Raw genomic sequence first — 19765 nt, 5'->3', positions numbered from 1 at the left:
TCACCCTGCCACTGGGGCTTGTGCATTGACATCTGGTTGTTGCTGCAGCTCTGAGGGGCACAGGGGCAGGCCACCGCCACCACCTCTCACTGGCCGCTGGGCTCAGGACTGCTCTGCTGTTAGGGAAGCTGCAAGTCCAGCCAGTTGACTGCACCTATTTAAGGAAAAGCACTACTCTGTTACCTGAGAACCTTTGAGATTCCTACTGTGAAGGAAGAATCACATGGAAATGAAAACTTAAGCTTTTAGCTAATAACAGAAAAGTGAACTAGCTTTTGGCCGTTGTCCAAAAGTGTAAAATTCTACTGAAAGAAGACAGCTCAGTACTTCAAACATTGGAGCTGCGTTGTTTGGTAGCCGAGCAGTCTCTGCAGTGCCCGGCAGTGCCCTGAGGCTGCTCAGTGTGGCCCTTTCACTGAGGCCTTGGCCCGCAGCACCAGCCCTGAGAAGGGGACCGGCTGCTGACTTCAGGCTCTTTTCTGTTTAGAAAGTCAGAGTGTTCTCAGAGGGCTTTGAGGAGAAAATAGTGAAGCTTGAAGGATATTGGTGAATCTGTGAAATACTGAATACTTCCTAATCTTAGATTAGGTTTTCTGCATCTTAGATTAGTCTTGAATAGCTATAAGCAAAGGTGCTTGTCTGTTTAAACACTTTAATTATAAAGAGCTAACGGCAGGAGGCACGGGGTTTGGGCGGGTGAGGGGCCTTGCGGAATACAGCTGGTGCCCATCAGCCCCTGCTGGGAATTCAGCCTCTGCTGGGAATTCAGGACTCACTGGTGTAGTTGCTGTAAAAGCTGCCACCTCCAGGAAGACAACTCTGGGTGTTTGTGGTGGGGGTGGTGTAGACAGTGACATTTCCCGTGAGGTTTGGGCAGGAATGCGGGGCCTTGGGAGCGAGGCAGCAGGCGGGGACGGGTCCGTGCTCAGAGCCACATCACCCCCCGGCAGCATCCTGAAGCCCACCGAGAACTTGGGCTGAGTGGTGTGGCCCAGCGTGGGAGGCAACTGGCACCACACGTTTCTCCGGTAGCTTCTTTGGCTGTGAAGTGTCCAGGTTAGGGGCTGATCACCACCACTTCATCCGTGGCCCTTTTTCTCCTGTCTTGAGAGGTCAGCGGAACGGTTCCATGGAGCCGCCCTCCCTTCAGCCCAGATGCTCACACCAAGCTTCCTGGTTGTCCTTCTCGTCCTGGCTGTGTTCAGGGTGTTCTTTCTGTGGGGCGTCTCTTCCTTGCTGGGCTGACAGCCCTGGGACAGCAGGGACGCCACACCCCGGGGCACACTGCTAGGGACCCTTGTGTAGTGAGGAGCCAAGAGCAGCTGCTGTGGAAGGAAGCCGATGTTGACTGGGATTACCAGTACAGGTCCTGACAACTGGAAGGTCACAACTAGTATCCAGTGTGCCTGCCTGCCAGGCATCCCTCTGCCCATCCTGAGGTGGTGATGATGCCACCTGTGAGGCCCCGTCCTGAACTCACCACCGTGTGGGTGTTTGTTTGCAACTCGGCCTCAGAGACCCTGTTCCTCCTGCACAACGGGAAGCAGCAGGCCTGTCTCTTAGGACTGCTGTGAGTCACTGCGATGGCCCAGGAGCCTGCCACGTTCTGAGGTCGTGAGCACAGCACCCGTTGTTGTTACTGGGAGTTCTTAACCTGCGGGGGGCGGGGACTCCCTCTAAGGGCAGCACGCTGAGTACTGGCAGCCTTATTGATCCAGTCCTGCGGCTAGCCCTGACTCTACCTGGGAAGCCACAGGCTTCATTCACAGCGACAGCCGAGAAGGTTTTACTTTTAAATGGCATCAGCAGGTAGGTAAGAGTTGATGACGCTGCTGGCAGGTGAGGGACCGGCTGTGGACTTCCATCCCTGGTTCCACCTGCCCGCCTGGGCCAGGGTCTCTGAGATCTTGGATGTGGGTTTTATCTCCTTGTTGTCAATACCTGGTGCTTTTATCTATCGTCAGTACCCTGTACTTTTACTTCTCTGCTATGTTGACTCCTGAGAACATCAGATTTAACAATGCATTTATTTTAAAAGCCACTTTTTCTTGGCAATCTGTATTTTTTAACACAAGACAATCTGATGTTAGCGCACTGGTGTGGGCGGCCTTTGATGAGGCAAACCCACCTTTTGCTGCCACGTTGCCTCAAGAACACGGGTCATCTGGTGATGCGGACACATTCCCGTTGGAGCTGGAGTGTCCCCACAGTAAGACGTGATAAATGATACATTTTAATAGTTGTGTTTAAATGAAAGAATTTTGGGGTGAATTTTACCTCTGTTCTTAATCTTTCTGGAATGTGTCAAAAAATATTAGAAAAGAATACTGACTATTCACAAAGAAACACGGTGCGTGTATACCTGTGGTGCTTCCTAGATACGCCATCCGCTGTCTCAGAAGCTCCACCTTGGATTGCGGGGAAGCGAGGCAGCAGCTGGAAGCCTGGGGTCCTGCTGGTGCCGTCTCTGAAGCTTCGCCTCTGCCCGTCACGTGCGTGTCCTGCTGTCTGGCTGCGTGCGCGCTTCATGTACCTGCTCACCCTGAGGAGGTGCAGCTTCCATGTGGGCATCATGGGAAAAAAGTCATAATTTACCAAACGGAGGCAGGCACAGCCTGGGGTGGAGTCAGCTCAGAGCAGTCCAGGCACAGAGGAGACCGCCTGCCAGGCAGGAATGTTGCAGTGTCTGGGGCTTTCTACTCCACTGGGTTGAAAGCCTTAGGGGGCGTCAGGTCCGTCGCTTTCCGTCTCAACTTGAGCACGGTGAGCTGAAAATGCACCCCTTGCTGACCCCCGCTCCCTCCCCAGGTGAAGGCCATTGGCCTCCCAGAATGTCAAGCTATTAAATTTAGGCAGTGACTTGGCACAGTGAAAGGCTGGGCTGGGAGGGAGGTAAACAAAACAAAATCAGTTTACTTCCCCCGAGGAAGTAAACTATTTTTGATTGAATTAATATATTTCAGTTCCCTGAAGTGGAAAACTCCAGCTCATACGGCCAGCTGTGTTTGAGGATTCAACTAAACTTTCTGCCAAAAAACCTCAGCTGAGAAATAAAAACTAGAAGTGAGCAAAATGAAAACTTATTATTTAGGTTGTTTATGTACTTGTTCTTAGGTTATTAAAAAATAATCTAATTTTTAAACAGTGACAAGTGGCAGGGCTGCCTGACCATGCTGCCTGCCTGTTCCTGTGGGCTTTGGAAGGAGGCTCGGCTGCCTCTGCTGCTGCAGTCGGCTGGGATAGGCTCAGGCGACATCTATGTGAGCTCCTGTTGCTTTTTAGGGAGGGGACAGGTGGAAGGGCTTAGAGCAGCAACACCAGCCTGTGGCCTTGCCCTGCTGGGCCCCAGCAGGCACTGACACCTGTGTGTGCCACACCCGTCACACACCTGTGCTTTGCCCTTGCCTCCCTTTGGGGCCTTAGCACAGTCCTGCAAGGCTGGCATTGCTGTGCCCATTTTGTAGATGCTGAGTGAGGTCTGAGAGTCCCGCTCTTGAATGCCTGGAATGAGTTTGTTCTGTTGCAGGTGGAATGACAAGTGATGATGGGGGACTGCAGGCTGAGGTGGGGAGGAAGGGCAACCTTGATTCAGTTGTGGCTATGTATGCAGCATTTCCCAGGAATGAGGCAAAGTATCACAGGTGCAGAGAAGCTCACACAGACCACCAGGGACAGCCTGCTCAGGATGGGCAGGCTCGAGGCCAAGGCCACGTCCCGAGTCTGGGCAGGAAAGGGCTGTGCCTGCGCCAGGTCTGAGCCACTGTGAGAGTGTTGGGGCTCCCTTCTGGAAGGCGCCTCCCGCTACCATGACCTCTGGCGTTTCCCTAGGGGGGTCCCCCTCTGGTGTGGGTTTTGGGGTCAGATGCTGAAGTTGGGATCTTTGCACCAAGGCAGACACCTGTTTGGCTCTGAGTTTGTTTTGAAGCTGCTGGGCCCTGATGGGGTTTGGTGCTGTGTGGTTCTGGGGCCTCTGTGTCAAGTCTGGGCCTCCCCTGGCCAGGTGGGTGGCATCCTTTGTAAGGTGTGCGGTGGCCCGAGTACTGTCTCAGGAGGCCATGGCCTATGCCAGCAACATGAGTGCAGCCTGGGCAACTCCCTACTCTGGGCCTCTCTCTACTGATCTGAGCTGTGCTCTGTGGGGTCCACTTGTGGGCCCAGCCTCAGCCTGGCCTGACTGCAACATGTTCTATGAAGTACTCAAAACACGATCAGCTTGAAGGCGCACCCTTCCCAACCCTGGCCTGCTGCTGAGGTCAGGGTCTGAGGTGCTCTCCGTGGAGGAGATGCAGCTTTCAGGCCTGCATCCCAGCTCTGCACGCAGCCCCTGCCACCTCCCTCCCAAATGCCAGGAAGCCACTTTTGTCTCCCTCCATTCTACGTGAAAGCACCTTCCCAAAGCTTCTCTAGTGTTTCAGGGTCTTGGCCCAGGGTGGTGCTTTCACTGGGACCTGGTCCCCAGGGTTTGCAGGAGCCAGATTTGGGTCCCCTGCTGCCTCCCAACCCCAGATACCATGGCTGCTTCCTGTGCACCCACCGCATAACAGCCACCCTCACAGGACACCCACAGGAGACGCCCGCGTGACAGCTGCACTGGCTCCTCCCATGGCTGAGCCCTGGGCCCGGGGAGTAGAAGGCATTGGAAGCAGAAGGGAGACCTGCCCTGGTAGCATGTACCACTGGGGTTCTGAAACGCCCTTCCATTCACAGGAGAAAAGTCAGGGGTGTGGTTGGGGCTGGGCCTTCTGAACTTCAGTTCTTGGATTTCTTTTTTGTCACACGAGTGCCATCTATTCTGTAACATACTTAATACTCTTTAAAATTGATTAAAGAATTGCTTGCTGAGGAAGCTGGTGGGTGAGGACAGGGTTGGGGATGGTGGGAGGCCCTGTGAAGAGGGGCTTCAGGGCTGGAACTGCCGAACAGCCAGTGGAGGGGCCAAGCCTGGAGAGCGTGGGGCAACTCGTGTGGGAGGTGTTCTCGGGCAGGCTCACCTGCAGCCTCTTAAAGCATGTGCTTTCATAGAATCCTCTTGCAGATCCTGAGGTCCCTGTGCCACCAAGGGTCCAGCTCACCTGGCTGGCTCCTTGGTGCCCTGACCCATTGGGTCCTCTCACCTGTGTGCCACCCCCAAGAGGCTTTTCTTTCTTCTGAAACAGGCCCTCTTCTGTGAACCACTGTCCATTGCGGTCCCCTCCCGTTTGTTTTGTTCATTTTGTTCATTTTCTACTCTTGCTTGTTTCTCCCTTGACGCCATGAAGTCCATTTCTGGGTCTAAATGCTGGTTCTCAACCCTAGAGAGGATCAATGTCCGCACATCAACAGGAAGTAGAGCCGGTGGCATTTCTACCTCACCCAGTGAGGACCAGGGAGGTTGTGTGAGGTGAGGCACAGCTCTTGTGGGGGGGGGGGGGGGCTAGTGTCATACCCCCAATCCTGCCTTCCCTCGAGGCCAAGGCTGGGCCCTGCAGGGCTTTGTCCCATGGGCAGACATTTTCATCAGAATTAGGTGCTATTTTCTTTGTGTGGAGCGTGGATTTGATGGAAGGTCATGTAGCTCGGGGAGGTGGGAGCCAAGTCTCTGGACAAAGTGGGAAAACTAGTGGGTTACTGAGTTTTGAAGACATTTCTAGGGCAACAAGGTATCTTTAGGAATTTGGTCCATGGCAGCCTTGGGCAGATATTTAAAAAGACAGGCTTGAACCTGGAATTTGCTTTTAAAGTCTGCCAGCTGCCCAGGGTCATAGGTTCATTTGCCCAGGCTCCTGCACATTCTGATTTTGTCTGTTGGGGCCCAGGACACATGGAGTCTCTGGCAGCTTCAAGCCGGGCCGTCAGAGCTGACAGTCAACACACGATGGATGTCCCCGCTGCCCTGGACCGTCTTCCTGAGATTCTGTGTGCCTGCCCACTCCTCCCAGAGTCTGGAAGTGCACTGCAGCGTGTTCCTCCGGCTCCCAGAATCGGACATCCGTTTCATCTCGGAGGAGCACATCCTGAATAAAAGTTATTCTAATTTTAACAGCAGGAAATGCTAAGCTCAATGGTGAACTAGAAAGGCCGTCTCCCAGCAAAGTCTAATGCACCTTAGGAATGTGTGACAATTTATTTGTTTTTATTAAAAAATTTTCTTTAGAGACAGGGTCTTGCTCTGTCACCCAGGCTGGAATGCAGTGGCACGATCAGGGCTCAGTATAACCTCCAACTCCTGGGCTCAAGTGATCCTCCTGCCTCAGTCTCCCGAAGTGCTGGGTGTAGGCCACTGCGCCCAGCCATTGTGACCATTTAAATAGTGATTTTCCCTCAGTGGCTCTGACACAAGAAGCAGACAGGACAGGATGGGGTGGAGGATTGTGGCCAGAGTTTTACTTTTTTCTCCCTTTAAAGTGTTTTTCATTCCTGAGGCCAGTGGGGTGAAGGAAGAGAAACAAATCACACTTAATCCTCAAATAGTGGTTAATTCTCATAATTAACCGTGTGTATTTTAATTTGGCTTTTTTGGGGTGGGGGGAGGTTGACAATTTCAGTTTTTAAATTTTTTATGATGAAAAAATCTATGCAAAAGTATATAGTACAATGGACACCCATAAACTCAGCTACTGAAATTCAATAATGGTTGTATTTGTCATATTTGCTTTGTGTGTGCATACATATATTTAGTTAACCATTTAAAAGTAAATTACCGACAACATATCACCCCCAAGTACTTCAAGATGTATTTCTTAAAAAAAAAAAAAAAAAAAAAGATGCTGTCTGCATAAGTGCAGTATCATTGGCACACCTAACAAAATTAATTTCCTATATCATCTAGTGTGTGTGTGTGTGCGCGCGCGCGTGTGCGCGCGCCCAATTGTCTGGAAAATTGGAAAATACCTTTTACCTGTTTTTCCCCCAAAACCATGATCATGCATCATATATGGTGGTTCTGTCTCTGAAATCTTCTCATGTTGGAATCAGGAGCCCCCTGTGTCCCTCCCTTCCCTCCCAGCTTTTCCTGAACACACTGTTGTTTGAGGTGTTTAACTCACTCCTCCATCCTTAGCACTTCCTACAAACAAGAAGTTGGATCTAAAGGCTGGGTTAATCCCAGCTGCTGCTTTCTTTCAGGGTAGCTCTTGGGCCCTGTGCACAGCAGGGTCACATGGTGTCTGACATCCACCATTAGTGGTAACATTAGGCTCAGGTGGTAACAACTGGATCTTTAACCTTACTCCCTTTATTCCTTAAGCGTCTCTCAGTTGTGCCCTCTCTATGCTTCTCGAGGGCTGTATCCTGGTACCTCTTCTGCAAGCAGAGAGCCAGGGATGTGGCCCACGACGTGGGACAGGTACCTGCTGTCCTCCCTCTCAGATCCAGAAAAGAGGTCACAGCAGTGAAAATGCAGGTGAGATCATTTGATCCCCCCCCACCCCCGCAAATGTAAGCAGCTTTGTGGTAGGCACTAGCAAACCAATTTCCATGGGAATTAGAAACATGCTAACCACCTTGAGATCAGAAGACACTGTTCTGTTTCCACGCTACAGGGATCCTGTGAGTGTGACTCATGTCACAGCCCATCACCTTCCCCTTGATAGATCCTGAATGGAGGAGGAAGGAGAGGAGAACTTGAAATGAAGGCTGCATTAGTGGACATCGCTCACACAACAGCCAAGACGCTACAGAGCCCCTTGCTTTCCTGAGAGGTAACATGATTGTGTGGCCTTTTGTTATAAAGCTGTGTGAAACTGAGTAAGTCAAACTTAATTCAAACTTAATGCCATTGGAACTTTACTCTGGAGTCTCCAAAAGGGAAGAGGGAAGGAGGAAGGGGTACAAGGGTTGAAAAGCTGAGCACTACGTTCGCTGTCTGGGTGATGAGTTCAAAAGTAACCCAAACCCCACACCATGCAACATATTTATGCAGCAGAGCAGCACATGTGCCCCCTGAAACTACAATTTAAAAAGCACTCAGAAAACTGTTGTGAGTATTGGAAGGAATGCAGCTATGCAGCTGGAGCCATGACGCATGCAGCTGCAACCTCTGCCTTTCTTTCCCTGTAAACGACCAAATGCACTGGAGACGAGGCCCCTGAGATCACTGCTCCTCACTTGGTGGAGTGCACCATCTGTAATGGGGCAAGTCGCCGTAGCGCACACACTGGTCTGTGGAGAACAGCATGACTCGGACATCTCAGCTCCTGCCTGTGAGCGAAGCCTTAACTTTCCCACTGTGGAACGCTGACCCTGTTGGTGTGGGGCCCATCCCCCAGGTGGCCGTCCTCTGTCTGGAGCTGCACGCCTCGGCCTCCCCAAGCGAATAATAACTGAGGATTAAACGCCTGAGCTATTTCATTTCCACCCCACACCTTCTCCCTATCTTTGCCTTTTTTCCCCTGTACTAATACCTCATTAAAGATGGCGCTCTTCCTGCTGCTTCTTCACTCACTTTTCCCGCGCCCGGGGAAAATTGTTACTTAATAGCGCAAGCGCAACATGACGTCAGACCGGAGAAACCAAAACTAACCTGGCCACGCCCTCGGCAATGAGATCATTTCCGCCTTAGCCCAACCCCTTCCCTTCCAAGTGTATATAACGCAGTGCATTACCGCCATTAAAGGAGACTTGATCAGAGCACTGTCTTGTCTCCATTTCTCATGTCTCTTGTTCCCCAAATTCCCACCCCCTCCTCCAGGGCCTGCTCTGACTATCCCGCGGGCCGGGAGAGTCCTCAAGCTGTGTGCTCGAATGCACTCGACACTTCCCTGTATTTTCTGAGCCTCATTTAAGGCTGACAGCTGATTAAGTTGTACCAGCTGTCCATCAGGTAGATCAGAGTCCAGGGCAGTGCCCAACTCTGTGTAGACATGGGGGCCCCAAAGAGGTGCCTGTCTGGGTTATGTACAGAAAAACCGGTTTACTAAATAAGCTGGTGTTTTGAAATGTGACACTTAACTTTTTAGAGGGAAAACATAGTCATTGGGGAGTGACTGCACCTCCGGCTTTCCCCACACGTGGCTATCCTTTCAGCCACGTGTGGCAGTGTGCGCCATCTGCTGGAAGAGCAGGGTTTGGGGAAGGGGTTAACAGATAAGGAGCATGAATGGTGCTGAGCCCGTAGGAGGGGCATGGGCAGTCCCGAGTGAATGTTACATAGGAGAGCCAGGGTTGATGCGGCTGCGGCCTCGTCTCCTCACACCAGCAGGTGAGTGTTAAAGGCAGGCCTCCTGCTGGTGGGCTTGTTTTCTCCTGGCATTTGTGCCTTGGGAACATGATGCTTTCCTTTGTGCCTTTCTCTGACTCAGAGACTGGCTTCATCACCACTGAAGGACTTGTCACCTTCATGAGGTATTCCATTCTCTGGAGTTTGGTTACTATATCTCCAAGACCTGCTGTTTCTTGGCAAATCTCCATCCACTAGGTTTCTGATTATGTTTGAAGGTTATTATCAACATGCTGGCATCTTTGTCTTTTGGTGACCAACTGTTCCCTTACCAGTGAGCAGTGAGTGGTTTCATCTGTTTCAAGTGTGTCTATCAGTAATAAACAGTGACCACCCCCCACCCCCTCGGTGGCTATCAGTTTGCGTGGATACACTTAAATATTTTTGTATTTTTTGAGACAGGGTCTCACACTGTTGCCCAGGCAGGAGTGCAGTGGCACAACCACAGCTGAGTGCAGCCTCCACCTCTGCCTCCTAAGGAGCTGGGACTATGTTGTGCCACCATGCCTGGCTTTTTTTTTTTTTTTTTTTTGGAGAGATGAGGTCTTGCTATATTGCCTAGGCTGGTCTTGAACTCCTGGGCTCAAGCAATCTCTGGCCTCGGCCTCCCCAAGCGCTGGGATTACAGGTGTGAGGGACTGCAACTGGGCCCCATTTAAGTATTCAGAAATTAATGTCTCAGCATGGTTTTTCAGAGTTGCAGGTATTTTCACTTACTGATAAAGGGGTAGAGTTTTAGCTCTTACAACAAGTGATGATATTGATCCCTTTGGCATTATAGAGTTTTAGGAAAATATTTTTTAAAATTAAGATAATTTATTTTCAAGAAAGCTGAACAAATCTGGATGGTGTAGGGGTGACGAAATACCTTTTGAGTTTTGAGAAGTGATTTTTTTTCATTCTTTGGAAACTAGAGTTTTAGAAATCTCTTCTCCCTGGAGACTTTAAAACTGGTGCTATTTAAGACAGAAGGATATGGTGAGAATTTTTATTCTGTAAGAATCTTCAAAGCTCAGCATGAAGATGCACATCTTTCCCTTGGGAATCCAGGTTAGAGAAGTGCAAGAAGGCAGTTCCCTCTGGAGTCTCCTTTCCTGGGAGATGCAGCTCCAGATGGGTGGGTTTCTGGGCAGGAGGGGTGAGGAGGGTGGTGTTTAGTTAACTATTTGGGATCATGTTATGCATCTTCAAAAAGCAATATAAAATATTGGAAAGCTATTTCAAAATAAGGATAATTACCTTGAAGTAATTCTCATAATTCATGGGTAACATTTTTATGTGTGTATTTTGGCTTTTAAAAAAAGCTTTCTACAATGAAAATACATTATTTTTACAATAAAAAGTAACAGGTATAAAAAAGTAATGTTATATAACTTTTAATGGAAAATGTCAAATAGATACAAAAGTATAAATCGGGTTGGCAAGCGAAATACAGGCCAAAATTGGGTCCACCCCCTGTTTTTGCACAGCCCAAATGTTAAGAATGATTTTTACATTTTTAAACAGTGAAAAGAGGTAAAAGGGTAATATCTAATGACATAAGAAAAGTATGTGAAATTCAGATTTTATTGTCCAAAAAGTTTGACTGGAACATAGCCACATGTACTGGTGCGTGGCGTGGCTGCTTCATGCCGCTACCGCAAAGTGGCAAGAGAGCCACATGGCTAGAAAAGCCAACAATATTTACCATCTGCTCCGTTACCGAAAAAGTGTTGAGCCCTGCTTTACACCCCAATGTGTACCTATCCTTGCAGCCTCAAATTACTGGCCAGCCTTGTTTCATCTATAGTTACTCCCAGTCCCACGGATTCAAAGGAAATCCCAGACATCCTATAATTTCATGTTCATGTTGTTGAAATTTAAAAAGTCTGAAAATTCACCAAGAAGATGTAATATATATGCACCAAACATCAGAGCCCCAAAGTATATGAAACAAACATTGACAGAATCAAAGGAAGAAATGGGTAGTTCCATGGTAAGAGTAGGAGACTTCTTTCAGTAACAGCCCACGTTCAGTAATGGATAGGACAACCAGACAGACGATCAGTCGCAAGACAGAACTTGAACAGCATCATAGCAACTGGACCTAACAGACACAACAGCAGTACACACATTTTTCTCAAGTGCAAATGGACCTTTCTCTAGGATAGACAGTATGTTAGACCACAAAACAAGTCAAGAAATTTCAAAAGACTGAAGAAATAAAATACCTTTTCTGGCCACAGTGGGATGAAACTAGAAATCAGTAACTAGATGAAAAACTGTAAAGTACACAATTTTGTGAAAATTAAACAACACTCTCAACCAGCGGATTAATGGGGGAAATCACAAGGGAAATTAGAAAATATCTTGAGATAAATGAAAATTTAAACATAACATACAAAAAACAGGCACAGTGAAAGTGGTAGAAAGGAAATTTATAACTGTAAATACAAATATTAAAAAAATTAAGATCTCAAGTCAACACTAAATTTACATCTGAAAGAACTAGAAAAAGAAGAGCAATCAACCCAAAGCCAGCAGGATGGAGGAAATAATAAAGATTAGAGCAGAGACAAAAATAGAGAACAGAAAAGTAATAGAGGAAAATAAATGAAACCAAGAGTTTGCTGATAACCAAAACTGACTTTTGGCTAAGAGTGACTAAGAAAAACAACTAAAAACCAGAAGGAGGGGACATTACAACTGAGTACTATGAGCAATTATATATCAATGAATTGGATAACTTAGATGAACTGGACAAATTCTTGGAAACACACAGCAGTGTATCAAGACTGAATCATGAAGAAATGGAAAATCTAAACAGACCTATGCTAGTCAAGAGAATGAATTAGTAATGAAAAGCCTCCCAACAAAGAAAAGCGCAGGGCCATATGGAAATTCTACCAAACATCTGAAGAATTAAATCAATTCTCAGACTCTTCCAAAAAACTGAAGAGGAAAGGACACTTCCAAATGTATCCTATGAGGGCAGCATTATTCTGATACCAAAACCAAACAAAGACAAAGACACTACAAGAAAAGAACACCACACATCAGTATTCCTGACCAAGATTTTTTTTTTTTTTAATCAGTATTCAACAAAATACGGCCAACACAATTCAGGGGAACATTGAAAGGATTACACATCATGGCCAAGTGAGATTTATAGCTGGTATGCAAAGATGTTTCAACATGCTCAAGTCAATAAATGTAATACATACTACATTAACAGAATGAAAGAAAAAAAATGTGATATCAACTGATGCAGAAAAAGCATTTGAGACAATGTCATGCCCTTTCATGATAAAAACTCTCAATAACTGGGAATAGAAGGAAACAACCTCAAATAGAGGCCATATGAAAATCCCACTGTAAACATCATATTCAATAAGACTGAAAGCATTTACTTGAAGATCAAGAACAAGACAGAAATACCCTGTCTCACCACTTTTATTTAACACAGTACTGGAGTCTTAGAGCAATTAGGCAAGAAAAAGAAATAAAAGGCATCCAGACTGGAAAAGAAGCAGCAAAATTATCTCTGTTTGCAGATGACATGATCTTATATGTAGAAAATCCTAGTGTCTTTGTATAGACAATTTCAGTAACATTGCAGTTTACAAAATCAACACAACAAATCTATGATATTTCTATACAATAACAAGCAACCTCAAAAGGAAATTTAAGAAAATTCCATTTATAATTGTAACAAAAAACTGAAATATTTAGGAATAAACTTGAGGTAAAAGACTTGTACACTGAAAACCATAAAACATTGCTGAAAGGAAGGTCAACACAAATAAATAGAAAGCAATTCCGTGTTTATGGTTTGGAAGCCTTAATATTAACATGTCCATAGTCTAAAGCAATCTACAGATTTCATGTAATCTCTATCAAAATATCCCAATGGCTTTTTTTTTTCCCATCCTGAAATTCATATGGAATCTCAAGAGACCTCACACAGCCAAAATCATCTTGAAAGGGAACAAAGTAGGAGGTCTCTCACTTCCTTATTTCATAACTTATGACAAAGCTACAATAACCAAAATGGTGTTGTAGTGAAACAAAGAGTCATATAGACCAATGGAATAGAATAGCAAATCCCTAAATAAACCCTTGCACATATGGGTCAAATGATTTTTGATGGTGGCAAGACCATTCAAGGGAGAAGGGACAGTCTTTTCAACAAATGGTGCTAAACAAGTGGACATTCACATGAAGCTAGATCTACCTCACACCACATATAAAAATTAAAATGGACAAAAGGCCTTAACTAAGAGCTAAAACTAAAACATTTAGGAGAAACATAAGGGAAAATTTTAACAACATTAGATTTGGCAGTGATTTCTTAGATATGACACCAGAGGCACAGATAACTAAAAGAAACACAGAAACAACTTCCATGCATCAAAGAAGAAAACAGAGTGAAAGGCAATCCACAGAATGGGAGAAAGTATTTGCAAATGATATATTTGAAAAGGGTGAATACCCAGAACATATAAAGACTTCTTACAACTTAACAAAAATGCACACCTGATTGAAAAAAGGACAAAGAGCCCAAATAGACATTTCTCCAAAGAAGACATAGGCCAACAAACAAAAAGATACTCAGCATCACTAGTCATTAGGGAAATGCAAATCAAAATCACAGCAGGATACCACTTCACACTCATTAGAATGACAATGATTAAGAATAGGTGTTGGCAAGGATGTGGTGAAACTGGACTCTTCAGTAGGAATGTAAAATGGTGCAGCCACCATGGAAATCAGTTATGGCAGTTTAAGAAATTAAACACAGAATTGCCATATGATTGAAAGCAGAGGCTCAGATATTTGCACACCCATGTTTACAGCAGCAGTATTCACAATAGCTAAAAGGTGGAAGCAACTTAAGTGTCCATCAACAGATGAGTGCACAAACAAAATGTGGTCTACCCATAGAACAGAGTATCAGCCTTAAAAAGAAATCACGACACATGCCATAACTTGGATGAACCTTGAGGACATTATGCTAAGTGAAATAAGACAGTCACAAGAGGACAAATCTCTTCTGATTCCACTCATACGAGGTCCTTACAGTAGTCAAATTCAAAAAGACAAAGAAGAACAGAGGCTGTCAGGGGCTGGTGGATGGGGAATAGGGAGTTGGTGCTTAATGGGTACAGAGCTTCAGTTTTACAAGATGACAGAAGTTCATCTTGTAAACTTGAACTTGTGGATACATGGTAGAGAAGGCTGCACGGTATGAATGTATTTAATGCTACTAAATTGCGTACTTAAAGTGGATAAGATGGTAAATTTCATGTGTATTTTAATACATCAAATTCTTTTAAATGACATTAGAATTGACTACATAGGTAGATAATAAAAGCCAACTTGCCTTCATCTGTGCAACTTTCTCAAATGATTATCAAATAAAAATGAAATTTCCACACAAAAACGAGACAGTTGAGGTGTCTCTCCTATTTGACACAGATGCCCTCATTTTTTTTGCTCTCCCTTACTTAAACAGGAAGAACAAGAGCATTTCAAAGGAACCCTATCCTCAGTGAACCCTGGTTACGGTCCAAAACCCCTGTGGCACCAGCAGTGCCTTCTCCTGCTTGTCCCTCCAGCTCGTGCTCTGGGCATCTCTGTTCTTTGTCACTCTGTGGACTTGAGCCAGTGAGGATTGGAAGGGAGAGGACCAAGTACAAAAAGAACAACTAGGAGGGTTAACAGCCTCTCCTAGGCATTTGCGTGAAAAGCAATGGCAGATCCACGTGGCCTGTATTGGGGCAGATGCCCTGGGGAGCGACTCCTTCATCTCACAGATGCTGAGGGTGGGAATGGCAGCAGCCATGCACTGCCTGAGTTTAGAGAGGACTGCTGGGGGTGCGTGTGTAGGTGCCTCGTTACCACCTAGAACACACTGTCTCACGCTGTGAGCCAGGGCTTTTTAGGCACACAGTGATGCAGTTCCTGCTGGAATTCTGGAGGCAGAGGCTACACCTGAGCAGCTCCTACCAGCTCAGCGGCATTGAGCCCATGGGATGCGGGGGGACACTGCTTTCCAAAGTTGAGAGTCTGCTTCCTCTATGCAGAAACAACAGGTAGGGACAAGGAGTGGGGCTTAAGTGAAGACAAAAGCAGCAATTCTGTTGAGATAGACATGGGTGCAGGGAGGTTGAGAGCAGGGTGGATGCTGGTGTCAGCCATCAGAAGGCCCCAATGGCTGGTGCTGGTTAGTCATGTATGCAGGTCCTTATTTTTCCTCCTACCTGTTGCTAATCCCTTGGCTTTGTCATTGGGTAGCATTCGATATTGCACTAGATAGGGACTAAAGGGAGGTGAGTGGTGTCCATCACGTGCACACATCATAATGAAGAGAGGGAGATTAAAAAGTCAAGTTTCATAAGCCAAGCTCACTTCTGACTTTTTTCAGAGGGCAGCACCCTTTCCTTTTGATAATTCTGAAGATAAGCAGAACAGACTAGGTTTCATAGTCCATTTATCTACTAGGTTAGGCCTTCGCAATGAAAAGAAAAACCATTACAAGGCATTGCCAGAGAAAATGGTCTTATCCTCTTAAAGGATAATAAAACAAATGAATTTCCAAAAGGGGAGATAAATTGAAGCTTCTCAGTGACTTCAAATCTTATGTGGAGTTCTCTCCAACATTTAAAGAAGAGTTAACAAGAAACCACCACAAACACTTCCAAAACACAGAAGAGGGAACACTTTCTAAGCTTATCCTATGAGATAGACACCAAAACCCAAGAGATCACAAGGTGGTGGGTGGCAGGTGGGGTGGGGGGGTCTTGGAACCCATCCCCTGTGGATACAGAGGGCTGGCTGTTCCAACACACCAAATCCAACAGCTATGTATAAACGGTATCATAAACCATGACTTAGTGGGCTTTGGCCCAAGAATGCAAGGTTGGTTTAAGATACAGAAATCAGTCAATGTAATAAACAGCACATTGATCTTATGAAGGCTAAAAACCACATTATCTTCTCAAGAGATGCAGAAAAAGCATTTGACAAAATCCATCACACCCTTTCATGATAAAAACAAACTAGGAATAGAAGGGAACTTCCCCAACCTGACAGAGGGTATCTATGGAAAACCCAGGGTTAACATCATAGTTAATGGTGAGACTGAAAGCTTTCCCCTAAGAGGAGGAACAAGACAAGGATGTTTACCCTTGCACTGCTATTCAGTATTGTACTAGAGATTCTAACCAGCGAAGTGGGGCAAGAAAGAAGAATAAAGGACATCTAGGCTGAAAGGAAGAAGTGAAACTGTCTATTCACAGATGACATGATTTTGTACATAGCATCAGGAATCTACAAAGGTGTTAACAGAACTGATAAATCTTATATGACAGTTTGGTTCTAAAAGCAGCATTTAAGGCAAAAATTGTTCACAGATCATTAATTTTTTTTCATAAAGTAGACACAGTTTGCTGTGTACAGCCCTGTACAGGACACACACACAGTGCATACAGAGATCCTGTACATCACACAGTAAACCATGACAGCTACAATTTGGTCTGCTCCTGAGAGGCTACTGCATGCCTTTCCAATTTGTGTGTATTCATAAATTAGGTGAGGAATGTGACTTTCTGACTCTCAAAATAGGCAAAAGGAAGTTGTAACTGGGTGTCAACAGACACCAGCCCTGAGTGAGCAGTGCAGACTGGGAACAGGTCCGAGAATGACTGGAGATTCTATCTTGAGAGTGTCTGGCATTGCCTTTTGCAGGAACGATGGGTGAGTGAAACTTACTGCCTGGCTTTAGGCTCTTGGTGTCCTAAATTATCGACTTCACTGCAATGAAGGCATCAGAATGTAATTTAATCTCACAGGAGTGGCATCTCTACTTTTGGAAGGCCCCGTGAGAGAAACTGTATTCAAAAATACCATTCCAATGTGGAGATTTATGATTCCTCTTCTCATCTCTGTTTGGTGTTATCTGATCTTCTGTAAGTGCCTCAAAATTGTCTTTATTCTGTCTTTATACCCTCCATTAACCTTTCAATCTCTCCCCAGCAATGTAAACCATCCCTGCTTACCTGCCCAGCTCCCACAACTTGTTCCTCGAAAGCACCTGCAGAAGGCTGTGACTCATGCACTGGCAGTGCGGCTAGCTGTGTCCATGGCCTGTGGAAATATGCCAGCCCAGCAGAACAGCTGGAATCCTACACTATTAATATGGTTGTTTTCCAGGCAAGTACTGTGCAATTTATACAAGTTAAATGCACGTATCTGTGATTCGATAGCACAGCTGAGAACTGTTATAATGTCTAACAATTAAATGACAGTAATAGTATATGACAAATTAGGGGAAAGAACCACAACTTCAAAAGGATAATTTCCTTCTAAGAAGAAACTAATATGAAAAAAGACTAACATCCCCCCCCCGACAAAAAATAGGCAAGTAACACATTAAGTAACACATTACTTTTTGGTAAGTAATTTACCAAAAACAAGAAAAGCAAATGGACAATAAATATATGGAAATATTCAAGCTCACAATTTATCATACATCAAATTCTTCACTTATTAAAACAGCACCAACAGAAAAAGAAATACCTGTGCTTCAGGGATAATGGAAACTCCACGTACTTACTCCCTTTCCTAGATTAAAACAATTTCTTTTTTCAGCTGGACGCGGTGGCTCATGCCTGTAATCCCAGTACTTTGGGAAGCTGAGGCAGGTGGATTGCTTGAGCTCAGGAGTTTGATACCAGCCTGGGCAACATGGTGAAACCCCATCTCTACTAAAAATACAAAAAAACAGCTGAGCATGGTGGTACATGTCTGTGGTCCTGACTACTTGGGAGGCTGAGGTGGGAGGATCACTTGAGCCTGGGGGACAGAGGTTGCAGTGAGCCGAGATCATACCACTGCACTCCAGCCTGGATGACAGAGCAAGACCCTGTCTCAAAAACTCCAAAAAAATTTTTTTCATAAACAATCTAGAAATATATTTAAAAGCCTTAAAATATGTTTGACTCATGATGTTTGACTCATGATGTTGACTACTGGTTTATTGTAAGGAGACGGCCACATTGTTATGTGTGATGATGCTAATCACAGTTATTGATGCTAACAGCGAGACACTCGGGAACCCCAGGATGCTGTGATGATAAAGCCTGTTCCATCTGGGTGATTCTACGGAGCTAATAAAAACCAAGTTTCCAAATAACATTTAGGATATGGTTCTGTTTCTAAAAAAGGTGGGGTGGAGGGGTTGTGAAATAACAGTGGGATACAGGACATTTATGGTTTTATGAAAAACTAACATATATTCATGGAGGCCCCAAGTATTTGCATCACCTCAGGAGAAACTATAATTTGACAAATAAATGCATTCTTGGCCATTTGTGTCAGTTCACAGAAGTGGGGCTGAAAAATCCAGAATCTTTTTTTAGTCCTATTTATAAAAGCTATAAAAGTATAATTTTATTATGCTTAGAGGAAAAAAAAAGTAGAAATGATTTTCTTGGGTTCCTTGACCCTATTCGAAAATGGAAATATACAACAATGCATTTCTATCCTATGCCTGCTGAGGGGATTTTTCATATTCTTTTCAGCATGCACAATAATCTTTGGGTGGTGGGACTGATTTTCTAATTTTCTAAAATGGACATGCGTTATTTTAAAAAGAAAGCAATCTTTTAAGGATTTAAATATCAAAATCACTAACAACATTTCTCAGTAGGATGCAAAACTGATGGTTTGTATCAATAGATAAACATCATTTATTACTTTGTCTATTAAAGTAGTTTCAACACAACTGAAATTCAGACTGCACTGGGCTGTTGCCATCACAGTCCGGGATTATGCACAGACCAGCCCACACCCCGAGCAGGGGTACCCTTGCCAGAACCTGTGCTGGATGCCTTAGGACCACAGAGACCACTGCCCGTTGTTGGGCTGTGTGTGCACAATTCATACCCCGACCCATAAGCCCTAAGACAAGAATGGCTATCATTGCCCTGGGTTCACTTTCTATTCAAAGAGGACTCATCTGGGCACAGCCAATGTAGTAGTTAAAATGCATTTTGAGAAAAAATAAATATTCTGTACAATGTATTTACAAGGATCAACTGTTTTGTCACCCACCCCCAATTAGTATAAAATTGGGAAACTGTAATTTGACAGTTAAGAAGCATATTATTGGCTGTTAGTGTCAGGTTAACAAAGAATGTGGAGCTGACCACCTGAAACATTTTTGAACTATATATATATAATATGCAAAATTTCACATTTTAATATGCTTAGAAGAAGAGTTTAAAGTAGAAATGATTTCCTTGGCCTCTGACCTTCAATGATGAAAATGCAACCACGCACTCCCCCTGTGCAGAAGGGCAGTTCTTCCCAGGCTTTCTGGAAGCAGGGCCTCCCAGGAGCCTCCACCCACCTCACAGAACACTCACTATGAGCCCTGCACAGACAGCATGATGCACAATCTCCAACAGGGATGGCAGGGGCAACTCTTAAAACTTGAAGAGGTCGATGAAGTGCTGCGGAGACACAGGCGTGAAGCAGCTGTCGGGGTCGGCCGCCGTGCAGGGGTGTCCTGAGTCCTGTGGGGAG

At 45.3% G+C, this 19765-nt stretch overlaps 2 protein-coding genes across 26 annotated transcripts in view; one reads left to right on the top strand and one right to left on the bottom strand.

Moving 5' to 3' along the window:
• Positions 1-19259, top strand: part of TDRP (testis development related protein) — a 77776-nt gene extending 58517 nt beyond the window's left edge. For 2 of the 7 annotated variants that reach the window (XR_012416986.1, XR_012416984.1), the window contains 3 exons: positions 7226-7381; positions 7521-7679; positions 17213-19259. Coding sequence is in view for 4 of the 7 variants with exons in the window: in XM_074000168.1 (XP_073856269.1) it covers positions 7226-7381; positions 7572-7676 (261 nt within the window). In the remaining 3 variants the exon portion in view is untranslated. Of the gene's footprint in view, positions 1-7225; positions 7382-7520; positions 12220-17212 lie in introns of those variants that run through there. The other 5 variants (XR_012416985.1, XM_074000168.1, XM_074000172.1 and 2 more) reach the window with 3 other exon arrangements.
• Positions 10560-19765, bottom strand: part of FBXO25 (F-box protein 25) — a 74711-nt gene continuing 65505 nt past the window's right edge. For all 19 annotated transcript variants that reach the window (XM_074000166.1, XM_005562490.5, XM_045397791.3 and 16 more), the window contains one exon: positions 10560-19755. In XM_074000166.1, the coding sequence (XP_073856267.1) occupies positions 19666-19755 (90 nt within the window). In that variant the 3' untranslated portion in view covers positions 10560-19665. The remainder of the gene's footprint in view (positions 19756-19765) is intronic.

Source organism: Macaca fascicularis, chromosome 8 (assembly GCF_037993035.2).
Source record: "Macaca fascicularis isolate 582-1 chromosome 8, T2T-MFA8v1.1".
Lineage (NCBI taxonomy): Eukaryota > Metazoa > Chordata > Mammalia > Primates > Cercopithecidae > Macaca > Macaca fascicularis.
This window is presented reverse-complemented; position numbering and strand designations above follow the sequence as displayed.